General features: G+C 39.5%; 1 protein-coding gene across 1 annotated transcript in view; it reads right to left on the bottom strand.

Annotated features, from left to right (window-relative positions):
- Parg (poly(ADP-ribose) glycohydrolase) overlaps nucleotides 1-22,973 on the bottom strand; it is a 101,473-nt gene that overhangs the window by 44,354 nt on the left and 34,146 nt on the right. The window contains exons 8-10 of the mRNA XM_021181844.3: nucleotides 15,901-15,993; nucleotides 12,013-12,170; nucleotides 4,611-4,690 (exon numbers count right to left, since the gene is read on the bottom strand). Coding sequence (XP_021037503.1) covers nucleotides 4,611-4,690; nucleotides 12,013-12,170; nucleotides 15,901-15,993 — 331 coding nt within the window. The remainder of the gene's footprint in view (nucleotides 1-4,610; nucleotides 4,691-12,012; nucleotides 12,171-15,900; nucleotides 15,994-22,973) is intronic.

The raw sequence follows: 22,973 nt of genomic DNA, 5'->3' as shown, positions 1-22,973 counted from the left end.
GATCACAGTTGAGATGTGTAAATTTCCACTATCTCCTTTCTGCACAGCCAGGTTGATTTCTCATTTATCCTTGTGTGCTAGTTCTGTGTGCCAGCTCACCTGTAACAGTCACCACGACTGTAACAGTCCTCCTTCTGGAGACACACAGTATGATGGAACTTCCTACCATAGATGAGTGTCTTGGAGTTTAATGCATTATGGGACTTTAAATCAATTTCTGAGGTCTCTGTACAGCAGACTCCAGAACCTTTACTACAAGCCTTTCACTCTCCTGAGTTTGTCCTCCAGCCACTGGAGTCACATCAAGACCTACAGTAACACCACACTATATTTCTGCAAAGAAGTAAATTACTACGCAGAAGGGGAGGAGCAAAAAGAAACATTTTTATTTATATAAATTTATTTATCTATACATAATTTATTTCTTCAATCCAAGCCTCAAGGCTTTTGATTAATACATTTCTAGAGGGTTTATATATCTCTAGTGAACAAACAAAACCTTTTAGATTTTTTTTCTTAAAGTAAATGAAGTCTTAAAAAAGCAAATTATCTTTTAGAAAAGAAATATACGATTTGATAATCAGAATATGAAAGTCAACTTTCAATTACTTATTTATATCTAAAGCATGTTAGTAAAAATAATTCATAGCTTTATACTACACTGAATTACATAATTGTAATTCTAACACTTAAAGGTGGGGATAGGAGGTCTCTGAGATTAAGGCTAACCTGTGCTACACGATGAGATCCTACCTCAACAAAGAGTTGTATTTCTGTATATGTGTGTGAATATGCACATGTGTGTATATATGCACATGTGTGTATATATGCACATGTGTGTGTACGTACATGTATTTATGTGTGTAAGCCAGAGAACACAAGGGTATTCCTCAGGCACTGCCAACTACTATTCATTCATTCATTCATTCACTCATTCATTATTTAATTTGTTCATTCATTAATTCATTTGCTCATTTATTTTGTTTGTCTGTCTGTTTAAGACAAGATCTCTTACTGGCCTATAGGTTAGGTTGGCCAGAGAATATAGGGAATAGCCTGTCTCTGCCATTCCAATGCAGGGATTACAAGTGCCTGCCATTTCTCTGGCAAACAGGGAACCAAGCTAAGGTCCTTGCCAGCCCTTTACAAACATCCCAGCTCTAAGGTTACATTTTAAGCAAGTCATTGCAAATTCTAATTTAATTGTGTTTTTATAAGCCTGAATAATCCTGTATCTTCTTTAACATTTCAGGACAGTGTGCAAAGCTAAGTAAGCTATAAATACTATTTATTAAGAAAGAATATGGGTTTCCCTTAAATATCAAAACCTTCTTCACAGGACTTCTTTTTAAAAATTTGACCAATATTTAGCAACACCGTACATAAGAGGTAAATGATCTTAGAATGACTTCAAGATGTGATTTAAGGCAATCCCACAAGCTGGAGAACTAGAAAGGAAGAGAGCTCATTTCACTTGACCAGAATAGACCTGAGTAACTCAGCAAATCTGGTTTTCTTTACCTTGTAAGAAAGTCTACCTGCTGGTGAGAGTTAACATAGTGAGCGTGTATCCTCTTGCTCAGTAGCCCAAGTACCCTGTAGAGTACCTAGAGCTGCACTTCTGAGAATCTGCTTCAGGGAAGTCAAGCAGTCAGGTCCCACAGAGGAAGAGACACATGCACACTAAATGTCACTCTGTCTCATAGTGGATGTGCTGGTCAGTTTCATTGTTAACTTGACTCAAATAGAGTCACCCTGGAAGAAGGGATTTTAGTTGGGGAAGTGTCCAGATCAAGTTTGTCTGTTGCTGTGTCTGTGAGAGACTGACTACCTTGCTTCCTGACTGGCTAGGAGGGCCCAGCCTACTGCAGACAGTACTACCCTGGAGCAGGTGGGCTGGGCTGGGTAACACTGAGCCAGCAGCAACCAGGAACCCTTTCCCTTTCTGCTTGGACTTCCCTAGCGATGACCTGTGGCCTGACGTGTAAGCTAAAAGAACCTCCTCTCCTCCTCAGGCTGCCTTTTGGTTTTGGTGTTTGTTTATCATCATTATAGAGATCAAAGTAGGACAGAGGGGCAGGAAAGAAAGGAACAAAAATTAAAAAAATAAAAAAAGATTTGAGGGGCTGGCAAGATAGCTCAGTGGTTAAGGGCGCTGACTGCTCTTCTGAAGGTCCCAAGTTCAAATCCCAGTAATCACATGGTGGCTCACAACCATCCATAATGAAATCTGATGCCCTCTTCTGGAGTATCTGAGGACAGCTACAGTGTACTTACATATAATAAATAAATAAATAAATCTTTAATTAAAAAAAAAAGATTTGATCTACAAAAATTACGCTAGCTAATGCTTCTTTAAATAAAAAAGCATCCTAAATGTATTTTCTGGTCATTACACTCTCCTTTGAAGGTCATTTTGAGTCACAACAAACCTTGGGTATGTATTTCAAAGTACACAGCTCTAATTTTGGATATTACAGTACACATTTATGTCTATACATAAACAGTGTACTGGCTAGTTTTGTGTCAACTTGACACAGCTGGAGTTATCACAGAGAAAGGAGCTTCAGTTGAGGAAATGCCTCCATGAGATCCAACTGTAAGGCATTTTCTCAATTAGTGATCAAGGGGGGAGGTCCCCTTGTGGGTGGGACCATCCCTGGGCTGGTAGTCTTGGGATAAGACAGCAGGCTGAGCAAGCCAGGGGAAGTAAGCCAGCAAGGAACATCCCTCTGTGGCCTCTGCTCAGCTCCTGCTTCCTGCCCTGCTTGAGTTCCAGTCCTGACTTCCTTGGTGATGAACAGCAGTATGGAAGTGTAAGCTGAATAAACCTTTTCCTCCCCAACTTGCTTCTTGGTCATGATGTTTGTGCAGGAATAGAAACCCTGACTAAGACAAATTGGTACCAGCATAGTGGGGTATTCCTGTGACAACCTGACCATGTTTTGGGGAGGACTGTGGCAGGACTTTGGAACTTTGGGCTAGAAGATCCATTTGGTGTTAAGAGCTCTGTGGGATGTTGTATAGGAGCTTGGAAGATAATGTTGAGAACACTGCAGAACATGGAGACCTGGCTTGTGAAATTTCAGAGGGAAGATTAAAGACTCTTTTCAGGGCCAATGCTATTTGGATTGTGAAGATTCTGTGGTTCTGGTTAGCTGGGGCTGAAGAATCAGCTGTGATTAACAAGATACCAGAACTACTAAAGTAAAATCTTTGCATTACTGGGACTATTGATGCTGGTTAGCTGGAGCTAAGAAATTAGTGGTGATTAAGAAGAGACCAGCATCACTGAGGTGACATCTTCTGGGAAGTGTTTTCTGAGAGCACAGAGGCTGTGTTCCAGAGATAGCCAAGGTTGTACCTTTTGCTGTGGTTGGACTTAGTGATGTGTAAGAGTTACCCAGGTGGTACTGGTTTTGAAGGCATGAAGGGGTCACGCAGAGCAGCTGAGGCTTGGCACTGTGAAAGGCCATGGAAGGCCATTGGTGAAGGTGTAGCCTCGGTTGCAATTGATGGCCCAGGACTGAAGGAGTCATGCAAAGGAGTTGAGGCTTGGAACCATGAAGAGAGCCTATGAGAGGCTATTGTTGAAGCCAAGTTACAGTGGAAGACAGCAGCATTTTGGAGATGCCAGTACCATGAGATGACCACCAAGAACAGCAGCAGCAGTGGAGTACAGGCAGGTGTAGCCTGGAAGACAAGCTGTGTGCTGCAAAGGACAGGGCTGGAGAAGTGACCTAAGCCCTTACAGGAGCCCAGAAGATCGTGAGTTGGATCCCAGACATTGGACAGTTGGGAGTTTAATTTTCGCTTCTGATTGTGACTGTGCCCTGATATTTTTCCCTCTTGAAGGAAGAAAGTATTTTAGTGGAGCCCACAGTTAAGAGACTTTGAATTTTAAAAGATATTGGACATTTTAAAGGGACTGAACTTTAATATACAAGACTGTGGGACTTTTAAAATTATTTACATCTTGGGGATGAATAAGAAACTAAGGGTTGAGGCTTACTAGTGATGTGTTTGTGTGTCAAGTTGATAAGGGGTCAATTGTACTGGCTAGTTTTGTGTCAACTTGACACAGGCTGGAGTTATCACAGAGAAAGGAGCTTCAGTTGGGGAAGTGCCTCCATGAGATCCAGCTGTAAGGCATTTTCTCAATTAATGATCAAAGGGGGAGGTCCCCTTGTGGGTGGGACCATCTCTGGGCTGGTAGTCTTGGGTTCTATAAGAGAGCAGGCTGAGCAAGCCAGGGGAAGCAAGCCAGCAAGAAACATCCCTCCATGGCCTCTGCATTAGCTCCTGCTTCCTGACCTGCTTGAGTTCCAGTCCTGACTTCCTTGGTGATGAACAGCAGTGTGGAAAATGTAAGCCAAATAAACCCTTTCCTCCCCAACTTGCTTCTTGGTCATGATATTTGTGCAGGAATAGAAACCCTGACTAAGACAAACAGTATAAAATCTAGAATATTATATTAAGTTGTTGCTGTTGAAATAAGCTTAAGCAAGCAATTATACTTCAAAATATAAAATATAACCTAACCCAGGTTATTTGATATGAATTTTCACCATCAGCAAGAAAAATTATAGTTATTAGTGAAAGGAATGTACTTTTCTCTGTGACTCTTCGAAAGTAGCAGAAGAGCGTTTTCAGTTTCTCTGGTTTCCTCGATGAACGTCCTTCAAACAACCTGAAAGAGGTCAGAAGAAAAATGGTTAAAATGCCTTTGTGATTCACAAACACCAAGTCTCTGTTTTGAATCAAATACTAAATGGAATTCCTGCAGCAGGCACTCCTGGAACTCTGGAGAGGCAGAAACCCGACATGGATTCAAAGGGCATCTAGAAAGAACTTGACCTGGTTGTAATCAGGCTCCTCCTCGCCGCCGCTGAGCCAGCAGTGCTGCTCTTCCTCCGCCTACTCCTCCAGGAGCACAGCACTGTATTGTCCCGGGGTCATTTAGGATCACAGTTAATGTCTTTATGGCAAATACTATTTTTAATGCATAATATTACTAAGCAGTTATGTAACTAAACAAATAGCATCTCAGAAAGTTTGTCATCCTCAGTTTTTGCAATAAAGTAAGTATGAGAGGCAAGTCACAGCTGAGACGAGACGCTGGGAACAGAAGGAGTAGTCTCTGGTAATTAAACAGATCCTGTTCTGGACTGGATGTTTCTGTCTTCCCAATATTCCTGGGCTGAATTCAAAATTCCAAACAAGGCTTTATTTGGAAATAAGGCCTGTATGAAGTGGAAAAGGCTGAGTTCGATGAGAAGAGTCCAAATCCTACAGTCTCAGGGTCCTAGAGACAGCAAGTGAGACAGGGAGAAGGCGCGGTCTAAAGACATAAAGAACCCTCACCTCAAACTGAACCACCAGCACTTGATGTGGGATGTCTAGGTCCCAAACTGTCAAAAAATAAACCTTGTTGTTTGAGTCTCCGAGCCTGTGACTGAGTTAATACAGATCCTTTCCTTGGCAACAAAACCCAAGCATTCTCTGTGCTGCAGTGTCCAGCAAGCCCGATCTGCACGGTTTAATTCTGTTTTCTTTGTAATGGCATGGCATTGTTATTGTTAACATGTAATTCAATTTATCTGAAGGAAAGAAATGCAGGGCTTTAAAAGCATATGACCTGAGTAAGTAGTTCATTAGAAGATTTCACACAAAAGCACACTTTTGGCATAAGACCTAGCTTTCCAAAGGCATTTAAAAGCATGTGAAGATTCAGTGGCTATAAATAATGAAGATTCTCTGCCCCCAGTCATACATTCTGCCTTTACATCCAGAAAGCCTTCAAGTAAAAGTCTTCTTTAGGAAATGGTAAAATGGGTGCCATTTTTCATGAATAGAAGAACAATCTTATGTAAGAGCACAGAAAGAGGCAAGACAAGTCACAGAAACCCCTATAAAATGGAAAAGAAATACAGCAAGGGATTCTAGGTAGAAGGATCTGAATTCAGAGTCAGTTTCTGGAGAAACAATTTGTATGATCATCGCCTAAAAGAAATTCCAGTACTGAACAGTATTTTTTTTAAAGATTTATTTATTTATTATATGTAAGTACACTGTAGCTGTCTTCAGACACACCAGAAGAGGGAGTCAGATCTTGTTACAGATGGTTGTAAGCCACCATGTGGTTGCTGGGATTTAAACTCCGGACCTTCGGAAGAGCAGTCGGGTGCTCTTACCTGCTGAGTCATCTCACCAGCCCCATGAACAGTATTTTAACCTAACATATGCTCTATTTTAAAAATAGTTGAAAAGTCTTATAAGGTAACTTTTATTCGTTGCAGATTTGTTGTTCTAAAATACTTAACACAAATATGCTCATATCTAACTGGCAGCTAAAAAAGAGAGTGTAAAAGTGAGGGTTTCAGCTTGATCTCCTTCTGTAATGTTAATTAGAACAGAGTCTATTTAAATAAAAATGATGGTGCAAATGAAGACGTCACATGGCAGTTCAATTAAACATCCTGTATTAATAAATACAATTTACTAAATGAATACTTTGGCCTTATACAAAATCCCTCTCTAGAACTACTACTTAATAGAAAAAAAGGAGTATGAGAGTATATATAGAGAACACAGCACTGTCTTTTTTTCTTTAGGGACAAACAAATGTACTATACAATTTAACTAAGGGGAAGGTCTTTAATATGACTACCATGGAAAGAGGAAAAAAATGACTATTGCCCTTAATGAATAATTCCCCCCAAAGGAAAAATGTCCCCTACTTGGTCAGCTACTTGTAAAATCACATTAAAGCCCTCATATTTTATAACCATAATCGTCAAGTATGAACCTTGGGAGCTCCCTGGGATTAGATGCTTATTATCCTGGCAACATGGAATTTTCTAAAACATTATATGGCTAACATTATTACTACAAATGAGTGAACATTTTATTTTACAAACTTAAATCTTAAAGGTACAGAGCTGAGCATGGTAGTACATGGCAGTTCATTCTTGAATTTAAGATTGCATAAAGATCAAGAGTTTAAGGTTAACCTCAGCTACTGAGTTAAAGGCTGGTTTGAGCTACATGACACTGTCTCAACCATCTAACCACCCAAGCAAAATATTCCCAATTCTAAGTCTTAGTGATATAAATCAAACGGTTCCTGAATGTATTACATTGATTTACTATTCCAAGCCCAACTTCACATTACTGTGTAACCAAATAAGCTTTCTGATATTATTTTTAAATGTAAATGGTCAGCTTCCTTTTAAAAAGATATTGTTCTGTGTGTGCACACATGTACAACTACACAAATGTCATGGTGCATGTGTAGGGGTTGGAGGACAACTTCTGGAAGCCAGGTCTTCCCACCTAGCATGGACCCAGGGGACGGAATTCAGACAGCAGGGCTATGTGACAAGCATATTTCTTGCTGAGCCATTCCTTCAGCCCATCCTCACCATCATTAGGGTCCTCCTCCTCCTTCATATATAGCCCAGCTGCCTTAGAACTTGCTTTGTAGACCAGACTGACCTCAAACTCAAAGAAATCCACCTGCCTCTGACTCAGAGTGCTGAGATGAAAGGTATGCACCATTATGTCCTCTGCATTTCTCACTTCCTTAGAAGGAAGAGAGAGAGAGAGAGAGAGAGAGAGAGAGAGAGTGTGTGTAGTGCGGTCAATCAGGAGAAATAAGATTAAAATCTTTGTGACAATTCTCCAGTTTGGCTACACTATGCATAGCCACCCAAATAAAATGACTTATCCTATTCTTGTATCATGTAAAAATAGCAGAATTCATTGGAAATGGACATGAGAATGATATACAATTTGAGGACAGAGCCTTGAGAGTAAAGAAAAAGAAAGATAAAGGGCCTGAGAAGAGCAGAGAGGGAATTGTGAGGCTGAGAGACATGGGCCCAGACACTGAGAGGACATGAGACAGACACAAGCACAGACAGACAGACAAACAAGGAGAAAGATGGGGAACTAAGAATTATCAAGTATCATCTGATTAAAACTTCCAACATCTTTTTTTTCTACTGTAGATTTTTCAAAGTTCTAAAGACATGGAGCTGATGTGCATTTTTCAATAAGCAACATGTATACAAATTTGTACATTAAGTCAGGCCATAATAATCCTTGCTCATGTAGAGAAGACATTTACACATTTCACTACATAATAATTACAAATTATTTTGAAAAGCCAACACAAAAAAGCTAGTCAGGCAATTTAACTTTGTCCTAAATAAAGCATTGTGCATTGTCAAGGGAAGAAGTCAGTAAAGGGTCAGATAGGTATTAATGTGTTTTTCCTTCCATACTTACAGAGAATCATGGCTAAATAAAACCTTCCCATGAGTGGAAAATATTACTGGAATGAGATCACTCACACACACACACACACACACCTCTTTAAATTAAGACTGAACTCCACTTGCATACAGTAAATCAAGTCCAAAGCACTATAACCTCCAGTTTAATACAGAAGCACGTGATGCTATGGGACCTGGCCAGAAAGTCCTCCTTTGAGAGGCACTCTGCCATATGGCCCCAGCAGCATTTTCAATTCAGGGAAGAGGCAGATGTAAAAGCCTCCTGGGCTGCCCACTGCTGAGACCCACAATTTATCACTGACCATCTAGTTTCCATGTGATTTCAGAAGCATCAATGCTAATCACATTGGAAGCCTTTATATAAACGTTCAGGCTGAGAAAGGCAAGCAGGGGAAAAGGTCAGAGGTATTTAACATAACTAAGCAGGCCTGGAAGTACACAACAATAAATAAAAGAAGGAAGGCTTATTCAATTTATTGACGTCAGCCTCCCACCACACACTTCTACCATTTTTCATATTCACTCAAGTAGCTAGCCTTACCTCATCTGAGACTGAATTCTAGCCTCCCCCACCCCCCGCCCGATTTGCCAGAAGTTGTAACTGTAAATAAAAACCAGAAAGGAGCCGGGCGTGGTGGCGCACGCCTTTAATCCCAGCACTCGGGAGGCAGAGGCAGGCGGATTTCTGAGTTCGAGGCCAGCCTGGTCTACAAAGTGAGTTCCAGGACAGCCAGGGCTACACAGAGAAACCCTGTCTCGAAAAACCAAAAAAAAAAAAAAAAAAAAAAAAACCAGAAAGGAAGGGAGGGAGGGAGGGGGGAGGAGGGAAGGGGGGCAGGGAAATAGTCTATAATTTGTACTTGATCTTCTAGAAGTACAGGGGAAAGGGAACTTCATTTTGCCTTTCATTTCTTCAGCATTCTCGGAGTATTCAGTTTTTGCAAGGAAGTCAGACATGAAAAGCACCCGAGCTAAGCAGAAGACAGTGTTCACGTCTCATTTCTTTTTATACATGAGGTATAGGCTCCCCCAAACCTCATTCCTGCATAAAATTCCCTGCCTAGAAACTCCCACAGAGAGAAGAATGGTAGGCTATAACAGACACATCAGTGGTTAGGAACTCATTCTTGTTGTTAGATTAGGGTCATTAAAACACACCACCTCACAAGCAGAGGCAGGTACACGGTACTCAAGAATACTATCCAGACAGGCAGAGATAACTAAAAACTTGATCTCTGAACTGAATCTTGAAGAAGGAATAAAAGCCACATAGAGAGAAGGGCAGTCCAGAAGGTTACAAGGTTTAAAAACAAGATAACTTCTACATAAAAGTAAGAACAAGGGATTCAGCCTGTCAGGTCTCTGTCACCCTAGTGTGCTTAACACAGTGAGGAATACAGCTGCTGTTCACTCTCTACTTGGGCTACACAGAATAAACACCACCCTATAAGCTCAATTACTGTTAGAATTTGGAAACACTCCTCACGATGTAAACCGATGGAACTAAAGAGCACATGATTTGGCAAGACTACCATCCTGTTTGCCAACAATGGGATTTTAATGGAAATCCTCTTACACTGGTAACTTGTTTTTGATTGCTACTTTAGAGTTGATAGTACAGAGTGTCTGTGTAACACAAACAGATGCCTTAGTGTTTGAGATCCCGTAATATAACTTGAGAATTAGGGTGACCTGAAAGTATTCTTATATTTAAATAATGACATATTTTTCATTTGCTTTAAAAACCCCATAAATGGACCTTGGCTATGGTGGCACATATCTTTAATCCCAGCACTCCAGAGGCAGAGGCAGGTAGATCTCTGAGTTTGAGACCAGCCTGGTCTATAGAGCAAATTCTAGGACAGACAGAGCTACATAGCTCTCAACCCTGTCTCGAAAAAAACAAAAGTCCCAAAATCCTATAAATATATTGAAAATATATTTCCTTTTCCTGAGAAAACACAGAAGGTAGCTCTTTTACAGTGAGAGAACCCACGAGACAGTATCAACCCTAAAATGAATTATAAGCCCATTAATGTGAAAGGCAGAGAAGGACACAAGACCAGTTCTGTGATATTTCTGCCAAAAGTCATGGCCTAGCCCTATGTCGTGGCTCTAGCACCAGGGAGACTGAGGAAGGACAATCATTGAGAATCTGAGGCCAGCCTGATCCACAGAGTGAGACCTTATCTCAGAAAATAAAAACAAAAACAGCATGACCTCATTCTAATTGTAAAATAACATTAGCCAAGCAGATGGAAAACATTTACAAGATAACTAATGACCTCTTCAAAGTGGTCAAAGTCATAAAAGGAAGGAAAGATTCTAAGAAACAGGTTGGACGAATCTCAGCAGACACATGTAATGTTACGATGCTAATTCTTAGGTTAGAAAAGTGGGGTAACAGAAAAACCGTAACAATTCAGAAGGCTGCCACCCAAGCCAGCTAATTGTGTTAAATCAGTATTCATTGCCCAGTTTTGATTATTTTACTATGGTACAAAATACGGTAAAGTGAAACTAAGTGAGTTGTACACAAGAACTCTTGGGTTCTATTTCTGCAACTTTTCTTAAAGTTTAAAGGTAAGTTTTAAAGAAACTACACTATTACAAAAAGGTAAGTTACACTAAGTATCTCCACTGTAGCATTCTACTTTGAAGATAAAAACTGTTTGAGATATGTTCTCTGTGCTTATGGTATGGGTGTACCTAACTGGCACACTGCCTACAGTAACACACACCCTCAGACCCAAAGCACAGGTGAGTACAGACGGTACAGCTGAGCATTGCACCCAACCTAACACGGAGGAGCAGCACAGGAGAGTTTTCCCAAGGCTTGCCCTTCGCTATGGAAAAAATTCATACTCTATTCAAGTTCTAAAAAGCAAATTCAAACAAAGCAAGAAAAACCAAGAACTGAAGAATTAGGAGTGGGAATAAAGGGGGAAACATGGCATTTATTTGCCAATAAAGTTTTTTATAATGCTTTCATTAGGGCAGATGATAGAATTCTCATTTGGAAAGTAGCTGAAGTCAAGAACTTTATTGACAGTTTCACAATGTGTTAATCTGACAAATAATTTGAATATTCCTTTGTCTTCCTCACAAATCACAGATAAATTAATCACGTCTATTAAAAACATACAGTCACTTCCCACTTCTCATCACATACACAATACAGAGATTATATACGTACACACATATATATCTCCTTCAAGATTTTATAGTATTTTCTTTAAGATAGAGTTCTTCTGGTTAGGATTGGCTAGTCTGGATCTCAATATGTTTATCAGGCTGGCCCTGAGCTGACAGTAATCCACCTGCCACCCTGCCCAGTGACTTTATATACTTACATAAGGTCTTTACAGAAATTTAGGCTTTTATTCCCATTTTTAAAACTGTTTTAGATAGGATCATAATATGCAACGCTCCTATGAACACTCCAATGGAACAGTAGATGGAGCACACGTGTTCAGAGGAGGAGGATGGGCAGGAGCAGAGAGAACACAGGCACTGGAGTTACAGAGATGAAGCCTGGTTGTGATTTACTGACTCCAGGATTGCAATCAAGCTCTTTACCTCTGTGACCAATTATTGTGCCAAAAAGAATGGTCAAAATATAACCTGAATAAAATGCTTATTAACCCTATGATAAATCATTCAAAAACATCCGTGCCTTCTACGCTTCATGAATTACTCTCTGAAAACATACCGATTGAAGTTAATGTCTGGGTAACTAGAATACTCCGATTTCATCTTGGCATTCCGTCGGGGAAATGTGCAGAAGAAAGCATTAGCTAAAAGACTGGCGATCTGTTCCTGTGACATTGTGACAGAATGATTCATCTTCTGTTTCAGGAGTGGTATTGGCTGATGGAGGAAAACAAAAATACAGATGAGAAAAGCAGTAATTAGTTTAGCAATTTTGAAGACAGAGGTACCAAATCACATTTTCTAAATTAAGGCAGGAATAATTTCAAGCCACTCTAGAGTCCTTAAATCAGCAATACTGTGAAAGTCAAGGGCTGATTATCTGATGTTGGGAAAATGTACTCATCTGACAAGGTGCAGATCTCTAATCAATAATGACACTGAAGAGAACACAAAACATTACTTACCAGTGAAAACCAAGACTGCCGCAGCAAATAAATATTAACAAATTACCTTTGTAAATATAATTTTAAAAAGATGGACTAAAAATGCAACCGAGTTTAACTATTATTGCATATAAGTTATGTTACATTAAAAATGTTGCGATGAAGTACTTTCTTTTACTCCTAAAGAATATGATTGAAAAAATAAGAATATGATTGAATAAATAAGTCAATTCGCTCCTATTCTAAATCAAACTGCCTATTATTAATTTCCTCAGGAGAACCAAATACTAAGCATTTAACAGAACAAGTGAAATCTGCCACACAAACTAACTACATGAAACTTGTAAGATTGAAGGCATTTTCTACATAATAAAACAGTCCAAGTCAGGATGGCGCAGGACATTTTCCTTTAGTGGTTTAATCTAAAATACCTTCTTGCACCAACCCCAACATCACGAGCCGTAAGTGCAATATATAGGATCTGAGCATTGTGTTCAATGTGCTTTGTTCCAATTTAAATGCTTAAACTGTGGTTTCAAATACATGCTGGTAAAATGAAAGAAAGACCACCATCTACCAGTCTCCCTGAGTTGCGGAGTTTAAGATAATCCCCTCCTTTCTGCCTTTCAGCTGCACTCAGAACCACACCCAAGTCTCAAGCCAGCTGCCTCAGACGGAAGGCACCACCATGTGCAGTGAACACAGCAGCACTGCACCTTCAGCAGTCACAGGACAACACAAGCTGCCGCAAGAGCAACAGCTGGACATAAGAAAAAAGTTACATTTACCATTCAACTAGTTCTTCTAAAAACATTCAAGGGTAAGCAAACAAAGGAAAAGACAAGACACAGGAACCAGAAAGTCCACACTGAACTCTACCTTCTCTTCAAAACATTTACTTATGAGCCAGCTTTGAGTTCAGGCAAGGCCACAGAGTGTAACTGGTTTAAAACACACTTGTGATCAACTCTACCTTTTTGTTTGTTTGTTTGTTTTGTTTTTGGAGATGGTTCCACCTTTTAACTATAATTTACCAAGTTATTAATAAAAATTATGTCAATAATTAGTAAATATTTTAGGCTTAATAGACTCGACACACAAATATTTATCCCCTGTCAAATAGTTTTTTGTTTTTTTTAGATTTATTTATTTATTATATGTAAGTACACTGTAGCTTTCTTCAGATGTACCAGAAGAGGGCATCAGATCTCATTACGGGTGGTTGTGAGCCACCATGTGGTTGCTGGGATTTGAACTCTGGACCTTCAGAAGAGCAATCGGGTGCTCTTACCCACTGAGCCATCTCACCAGCCCAAATAGTTTTTTTTTTTTTAAAAAAAAAAAGAATAATTTTTTGTTCTCTGGGTGAGAAGAGCTGCATAGAAGCTCACACTTAGTGAAACAAAAGAGTAGAAACCTTACTGGCAACCCAGCTAGAAAAAGTAACAGGGTAAATACTGTAAACCAACAAACTTTTGAAATCAAAAGGTTCAAAACCCAATTCCTTTTATTTTCTTTTTAAGAATCTAAGGTTTATCTTTTAGATTTGACCTGTAGTGTGTTAGTATGGCAAGTCATTAAATGCAAGCATACACAATTCAACTTGTCAAAAACATAATTCTAATTCAAACTGAAATGTTGATTTTTCCCAACAGAGAATGACTTTTCTGTAAAGAATGGAGCACAAGATTAAACCTTTCTCCCCATCAGTGTAGTAATGAAAGAACAAAGGGAATCTGAGCCAGGATGAAAAGCTACACGTGCAAAACTCGATGCAACTCAAAGCAAGGAGAGTAAGGGAAAAGGAAGAGGAAGGACCACTAGCAAGCAGCTTCCAAGACAAATAGCAAGAGCTGTTTTAAAATACATTTCTCTAATTAATAACAGTAACCTTTATTTTAGACACAGTGCATCGCTGAGGGGAAACCCAAGTTAGGTAGCCTTGAAAACATCACAGTAAAATGCTAACGTTAATAAACATGGCATAATGGAGAACATTCATTGGATCTTGACTGAAGATGGCGCCAAGTAGACATCTGGACATGTTTAGGGTATTTGTGGCTATCCCCAAGGTATGTGCTTATAGGTTTAGGTTTGCAATGAGGGCTATCATCCTATATACCCAGAAATGGTTCAGCCTGAAATCTTCAGTCACCAGGCTCCTGTAGAACAAGTGTTAGCAGACTCCTAGCTAGTAATAAAGCCCAGGGAGCTAACCCTAGAAACAGAAGGGAAAGACACACTCCGTGTGGGGAGAGACACAGGCAGAAAACTATGAAAAACAAAACGACCACCTTCTATAGAGTTTAAAAGTGTGTTCACAAGCGCCTTAACACTACTTCTTTATGAAGTGGCCGCTTCAGCGACATCCCACACCCATGTGCACGCACGCACGCACACACACACACACACACACAGGCAGCACTAATTAGACTCAGTGGGTCATTAAAAAGGAAAAAAAGTGAGTCTATGATATTGGGAAGGTAATGGGGAGGGCATCTGAAAGGGGACCCTGAGGGGAGTGAAGGAGAGCATGACCAAAATACACTGTTTACATATACGAAATTCTTTAAATAAACAAAGATTACATTTAAAAAGCCTGGAGGAGTCTAATTTCTTTCCCTCTGGGTATGGCTTAGACTAAATGACTATCTTCCATAAGCAGAAAACTAGCAGAAGTGACACAGGATAAGACCTGGCCCTGAAAGGCTCCCCAATGCTCTGAGGAAGTCAGCTACCAAGGAAAGCTAACCAGCCCAGGCTTTAGATGGCCATTGTCCTCGCTGACATCCTGATGCAACCACAAGAGAGGCTATAAGCTGCACTTACTCAGCAACTTGCTCTTATATTCATTACCAACAGAAACTAAGATGGTGCATGTCTAACTATTTTAACTAACTAAGCTTTGAGGTTACCTGTTAGGGAACAATGTATAATTAATGCACTCCAAACACAATGATGTAATATAGTACTTTTTCTTTCTCTCTTCTCCCATCTTTCTTTTTTGTTTTTGTTTTTGTTTGAGACAAGAGTTTGTGTAGCCTTAGCTGTCCTGGAACTCGATTTGTAGACTAGACTGGTCTTGAACTCAGAGATCTGCCTGCCCCTGCCTTCCAAGTGCTGGGATTAAAGGTGTGCACCAGCACCGCCCAGCTCTTTTAGTTTTAAAAATTAAGAAATACCATGAATTCAACTGTTATAGCAATGTATCATTTTGTAGGAAGGTGAGGGATGTGGGTAGTATTAAATAATCTTGGAAAAACATATCAAACCACTAGTTTGTTTTACAATAATGATTTCTAAAAGACACTGTTTAAACAAACAGAGGGAGGAGTCTGAGTAAACAAAGTGCAGCAGAGGGACGCCGCTGGAAATTGAGAGCTACATCCGTCATGCTCTCCGGCTGCGTCCTCCCGCCTCTGACCTCTCCGGGCAGCAGAGCTGGCACGCTCATTAGCAGAACCCCCTTACCCACCTCTGCCATGCGAGTTACATTTACTAACCTGGGTGCAAATATTTGGCAGACAGAGTGCAATTTTCACCATGTCAGGTAAAATGGACTGATATAAATGTTGGGCCTCTGCTTCTTCAAGTACCTGAAAACCAATGAAATATATTGTGTGAATTAATAGTAGTGAATAGCAACTAATGGACACACATTTCTGCTAATTTTGAATTCCTACTATAAGGTACGGTATCATTAGCAACAAATACGAGTAGAAACATACCAACAAGTCCACCACAAACTTACATATTCATTACCTAAATGTCTTCCAAAACCAATGTATCCCAAAATCAAGTCTCTCTCACATAACAACATACACCAAGTTGGCTCAGCAGGGAAAAGCACTTGCCACCAAGCCTAATGACCTGAGTTCAATTCTCAGGCCCTATATATAAAAGGAGAGAACCAATTACTATAAAATGTCCTCGGACCTCCATATTCACACATGTATACACACACACACACACATACACATACACACACATACATGTGATTTAAAAAACCCTGTAATACTTGTCAATAGGAATCGGCACACTGTGCCTGGGTCATGTCAGAGGGCCGTTGAACTTGCACAGTTACCAGCATCGGGCACCATGGTTACTCTGAAGCACACTATCTGCGCCCAAAGTAAACGACTGACCACAAAGCAATGAGGCTCCTCAGGACCCCAGAAGTCGCCCTTGTCAGGTACATTTCCTGTATCACACCAGAAAGCACACCAAGATGACACTTGTGGGCGATGCGCACCTATTTTTCAATTCTACAGCAAGATGATAATTAATTCTAGGGGAAACAACAAGTAGCAATAAACATAAGCACTATTTGTCAACAACCACTGTAAGAAACAGGGCTGATGAAGCTAAATAAATTTGGTAACATTGGCAGAACAATGAGGAGGCAGTTATAAGCCTTCTTTCTACTAGTACTGATGGGATCTGAACCAAAGCCAAGACCCACATCCTTACAGGAGAGAAAGTCAATACACTAAAAGGGCTAGATAGGAGAGCCGGCCACCTGTAATTCCAGCACTCCAGAGGTTGAGGCAGGAGGACCATTACAAGTTTTAGGCCAGCCTGGGCTACGGAGTGAAATTCTATCCAGTTCAAAACAGTTAAGTGGCTACATCTTTATAATAAGTCTCTTTTAAGTCTGCTATAAGCAAAAACTAAAATTTAAAGGTATGCATCCATAATGGACATTTATTGCCTCATAGTTACAAACTAAACATGACTGTTCTCCTACATCTGAAAATGTTAAGACATGTTCACGTATTTGTTTACAACACTCAAAACTCTCCAAGTTCATAATTCCTTTATGCTTTGTAAGCCTTTTCATTTTGAATAAATTAAATATTGATAGGATGTCATAAAAACAGCATGACCAAGTACATTATACCTTTTATACATTTTCCCTCAATAATCACATTTTATATGCCCTTTACCACATTATTAGAACCAGTATATTGAAAAAGTAACTTTTATTCACCTGATCTAATTATCATCTCCAAGGCTCACTGCCTCTGTCTGCTAACCTAGGCCTAGTTCTGGAAGCTTCTTACCTCCGTACAATCTTATCTAGGCCTAGAATGTTGTCAGTCTCTGAGACTGCTGAATAAGCTCACCCTTTCTTGTTCATTTTGAACTCTGGTTGACTGTTTTAACTCACTGTTCTGGCTCAAACTCCTCTCTAAGCTGACTGATTCAATCTGGCTTCTCTCTTGGCCTCTGAATGAATTGCTCTGCTTGGCTGCATACTAACTTTAGCAATATGCTCTACTCTTCTAGGTCCTTTCTGGCTTCACCTGCATCTAGCTTGTACTCTCTGTGCAGCCTATCTCTTTATAACTGTCCCAGTAAAACTGGAAACTCCCTTTCTTCTTTCCTCTTCCCCTATTCCCTGCTCCCTGCCCTGTACTGCTCTCTTAAGTAGCTTCCCTTTTCTCTCTGTTCCATCAGAGTTGGGCACATCCTATTCTGTCAAATCTTTCTCTGATTCATCACTCTGTCTGCCACTCAATTATACATCACTTTCAAACATGGGTGCTTCCTTCTACAAACTTTACCTTCATTGTTTTGGATTAAAGGTGTGTACTAACAGCATGTTGGTATTCCAGACATGGAATTAAAGGTGCTAAGAGTTGAGCCATGCCCCAACTAGAAACCGGTTTTTGTTTGTTTGTGTTTTCAGTAAATAGCACAATTTCAGTGTTCACAGTGTGACCAAATATCCTGAAACAGTACATTAATAGTGTTAAAAAGTGTGCACTTATCACTTTATGTCTTTCATCACACACAAATACCTGTAATCAAACTAAGACAGAACTGATCATTACAAAACAAAACTTTTATTATTCAATCTCACTCACCCTTATTCTCACTGACCCTAATACTAACAACTACTAATGTGTCTCCCATTTTCATAATTTTATGTCATGTAAGTGGACTCATAGTCTGTGTTCCTTCAACTGACTTTTCATTAAAAAAAATGTCTCAGAGATTCAGTAGGGTTGTTGTAGGCTCACCCTTTCTCATGGATGTTACTAATTACTAAGTCACACAGTGACTTCAACATCCCTCAAGGATTAGTTTTCTTTCCAGTTTTTGGTGCTATAGACTGCTGTGGTCACGTGCAACCATTCAGTGACTGATGCTATGAAAAGGGCACTGCGAGGGCTGCTCTTATGGGGCATTAATGTAGCTCTCCTGGGTCCTTAACTAATTCTCAGAAGAGGATTGTTATATAAAAGACCTTTCTGTGTCTCCCTGGCTTCTTGCCTCATGTCCACTCCATATTGCCATTTTCATGACAGAGCCTAAGAGGTCCTTGAACCTCCAGAACTGAGCCAAAAAACGTTTCTTTTCTTTATAAAGTACCATTCATTTCTAATTTTATCTGTTTTCTTTCTCCTTCTTATGGTTTACTTTAAAACAACAGAGAATTTCATTTTTGTATCAAAAACAAAAAAAAAACTTCAGATTGCCTCTTTTTAAACAGAAAATTAAAATAATTATATTCAGAATACCCAAATGCATACTGTTTAGTTTCCATATTAATATTTTATTACTTTAGCTTCTCCATTTGTCTGAATATCCAAGAATTCACTTTCAAATGCATTTTTAAGTTACAGCATTACCTTTCTGTCTGTTTATCCACAAAATAAAAGTAATCCCTACAGAATTACAGGACTTTCAACAAACAGCAGGCCTGGTTATGATGCTACATTATGCAGCTCCCTGCCTTGTTTAACATTTCACATACACTGCCACTAGTTAAACTTTAGGGATTCCTTCTCATCTCTGTGTGATGTTTCCTCCCACTTGTTTAATGGGTCTTTCTTCCATGACTCTGTAGCTGAACACACACACCTATAAGAGCAGTTACTACAGTTTATAATTATTTTATTAGTATTTTCCCCCTTGCCTCAAATGTACAAACACTGATCATATAAGGTCTGTGCTGTAAGCATCTCAAATCCTCAGTACCACGCACAGTATATAATATTCATCATTTGCTGAGGAAGAGTTGACAGACAATGGAAAAGCTAGGGATGTAGCTCAGTGATTGAGTCCTTGCCTAGCATGTACAAGGCCACAGATGTGTTCCCCAGTACCAGTACACACAGTAAAACAAAGTTAGTGAAGCTTGGGAGTTAGTAGAGCCCAGTGAGTAAAGTACACCATACTTATAAGGTACTGAGTTGGACACCCAGAAAACATATTTAAAAAACAAAGGGCATCAAAAGCAGTGCAGGAGAGGTAGAAAAACAGGTGAAGTGACAGAGCCCTGGAGCTTGCTAGCCAGCTAGAGAAAACTAGATAGCAAGTCCCAGGACCCTGTGAGAAATCCTGTCTCAACACAACAGAAGCAAACAACAAAACCTAACAACTGAGGTGGATTGCTCCTGAGGAATGGCACCTGAATGTGACCTTTGGCCCCATGTATACACATGTATACACATGCACATACAGGTGTACACACACACAGACCTCCAACCAAACATACAGAAGCCCACATACAGTTGGTGGTCATGAAAGCATAATTTGCCCCAAAAGAGCCCTGCAAAACAGAAAAATACAAGAAGACTCAAGAGGAAGTAAAGTTCAAAGGTAAACGAATTGATTTATACTAAACAACTGAGTGGCAGACATTAAGATTGAATGTCAAGGGTTTTCTCCCAGATCACAATGAAGAGTAGCTTAGAGAATGAAGTGCTAACTTAGAAACTTAAAAACCAGCTATAGAGCCAGATGTACATATATTCTCTAACACAGGAGACCCCTAAACTCTTCCTTTCCTTATGGAAATGGACATGGATGGTCCTATGGCTCTGCTTAACTCCCAGTTATGAAGGTTCTAATAGAATAGTGTTTGAGGGATACTATAGCTCCATGCACAAATTTAAAGTATATCAGGTAATGAGCCAGTAATGCACAACTACTTTGAAACCTCTTTCTCTTAAAAACAAAAACAACACCCCCACATCAGTAAACCTCTGAGGCCTACTGACTGAGCCAGCAGGACCACCTGTATTCACACTCCCTCTATCCACTAAGTGACTCTGACTCAGCCCCTCATCCACTCTGCACAGGAATGCTACATGATGTAACTGTGCCCTGCTGCTCAATCCCCTTTAGTTTCTGCCCAAGTACATCCTGATGTGTCCTTGCTCTGCTTGAAAGCTTTCAATGGTTTTCATCACCTTTTCAATACAGTAGAAACTCCATAGTTTAAGATATTTATTTACCTATATAATAGTAAATATTAATATTAGATAATTCAGCTTTAGATATCTACTTAAATATTAAAGTATTTAGTCTATCTTGACCTTGATGCTTACTTGGTCTTATTTAGCGTATCATAAAAGCTGATATCCACACAGACACATATCCACCCTCCTGCACATTTTACATACTGCAGCTCAACTATTCAGTCTTCCCCAGCACCAACTTATACTTCCATGACTGTAATGTCTTTCTTTAGTTCCTAAACAATTTTCTTGCTATCTTGTTCAAAGAATAATTGTTTCAAGGTCCATCTATTTTTCCTTTCCAGTTCTCTCCTGCAATTTTTCTGTGTGTGTGCTGTTATTTATGAACACGCTTTCTAACACTTACTGGAAGTTCCTTTAAGACAAGATTAATGGCTGGTTCCCCATGTGTAGAACAGTGATGTTCATGTGTAACAGTGTTAATAAAAATACTTTAACAGCCATCTATCTCACTCAGCCTATTTTACAAAGCTCGTCCTCCTTTCTACTGCTGTCCAGAGTTTCTACAGCTTAGGCCAATTACTACAGCAGGCTCTTAGAAGGTGGCTGAACTGTTGAAGGGCTCAGTCTTCTATAATGTATCTTAAGCCTACTGGAAATTTCACTAGCATTTTACAAGTCTCTTCAGGAGACAAGTTGCTATTTCAAAAATTAAAAGTAAGTAAAAATTACTAAGATGTTCAATGTTAACTTATTCTTTAGACATGTTTCAGAGCACAGAAAAATTAAACATTAGAAGAAAAAGAAAAATTATATCACTAAATTATGTAAGAGTTAAAAAATCAGCTAGAGAAGGTGAATGTTTCTAACATTTATCTGTGTACAACTCAGGCTGACAGTTGGGAGAGAGGAATGTGACAGCTTACAAGAAAACAAACTTACTCATTCCCCTTAATTTCTGAAGGCTCATGAAAGTCTGACAGGCCAGGCACAGGGTGATCTCTCATGTGTATCACCCGTCACAATTATGGCTTCAGTAACAACATTCTCTAAATATTAATACAGTACAACTGGTTTCCAGGAAATATCCCGTCTATTATTGTCATATTTAAGAAGGTGTCACAAATTAGCAGCTAACTAATCTGTAACTCTGGATATGACTGTTCAAACTTTATTTCATAGCATCAAAAGAGCTATAAGATAAATGCAATGGCAGAGAGCAGATGCTGTAAAGACCGAGTGACCTAGGGGTCTGCAGTAGAGACAAAGCACAGGTGTCTACAGAGTCACTTCACTCTGTGCTTCCCCCTTTTCCTTTGTTAATGAGCTATACATGGTTTCCCTAGTATCATGACTCAAGCTTGGGAAATATTGATAAAAATCATAACTCATTAAAGCATCTGAAATTATATGCACTAAAGAAAAAAGAAATATTCTGATTTTTAAAGTATTTTTCTTTTAACAGTCCTTAGACTAACTTGATAGTTATCTGCTCAAATACTATTTTTTCTTTCTAGCTGGGAGGGCAAGGGATGGGGAGGGCATGGTAGACAATGGAATCTTTCTATTTCTAATTGGTAAATTCTTTATTTTTGTTAGTACAATTACTTTCACTATTATCATTTGACTTACTATGTAACTTAAGGCAGTTATTTACTAGACATTGTGTATATTAGAAAACAGTAAAAACTAGGCAAAGACAGCGTTTCTTCTGACTAGTTTTATGTCAACTTTACACAGACAAGAGTCATCTGAAAGAAAGGAACCTCAATTGAGAAAATGTTCCCATAATATCTGGCTCCAAGTATTTTCTTAATCAGTGTTTGATGGGGGGTGGGGGACACGCCCATTGTGGATGGTGCTATTCCTGGGCTAGTGGTCCTGCATTCTGTAAGAAAGCAGGCTGAGCAAACCATGAGGAGCAAGTCTATAAGCTGCACCCTCCATGGCTTCTGCATCAGCTCCTGCCACCAGGTTCCTGCTGTGTTTGAGTTCCTGTGCTGATTTCCTTTGATGACTAACAGTGATGTGGAATTGTAAGCCAAATAAACACCCCTTTCTTCCCCAAGTTGCTTTGACAGCAGTTTCTCTTCATGGCAATAGGCACTCTAAGACAGGATTATACAAAGAGAAGAGAAGGAGCTCTGGGGAAAGCACGAGATCTTGTCAACCCTATTAGCAAGACGGTAATAACTACAAAACATTAGCAGCCCAACTAGATATAGCTTACATACCAGCCTCCCCAAAAGGGTTTCAAAAAACACATTCCACAAAAACTATGTACTGAATTTAAAAAATAAAAGGGTGCCAGGACAGCCAAGGCTACACAGAGAAACCCTGTCTCGAAAAAACCAAAAAAAAAA

This window comes from Mus caroli, unplaced genomic scaffold, assembly GCF_978045245.1.
Source record: "Mus caroli unplaced genomic scaffold, Mus_caroli_1 scaffold_12, whole genome shotgun sequence".
NCBI classification, from domain to species: Eukaryota; Metazoa; Chordata; class Mammalia; order Rodentia; family Muridae; genus Mus; species Mus caroli.
Note: the sequence above shows the minus strand (reverse complement) of the source record. Positions and strands in the feature narration are given on the sequence as shown.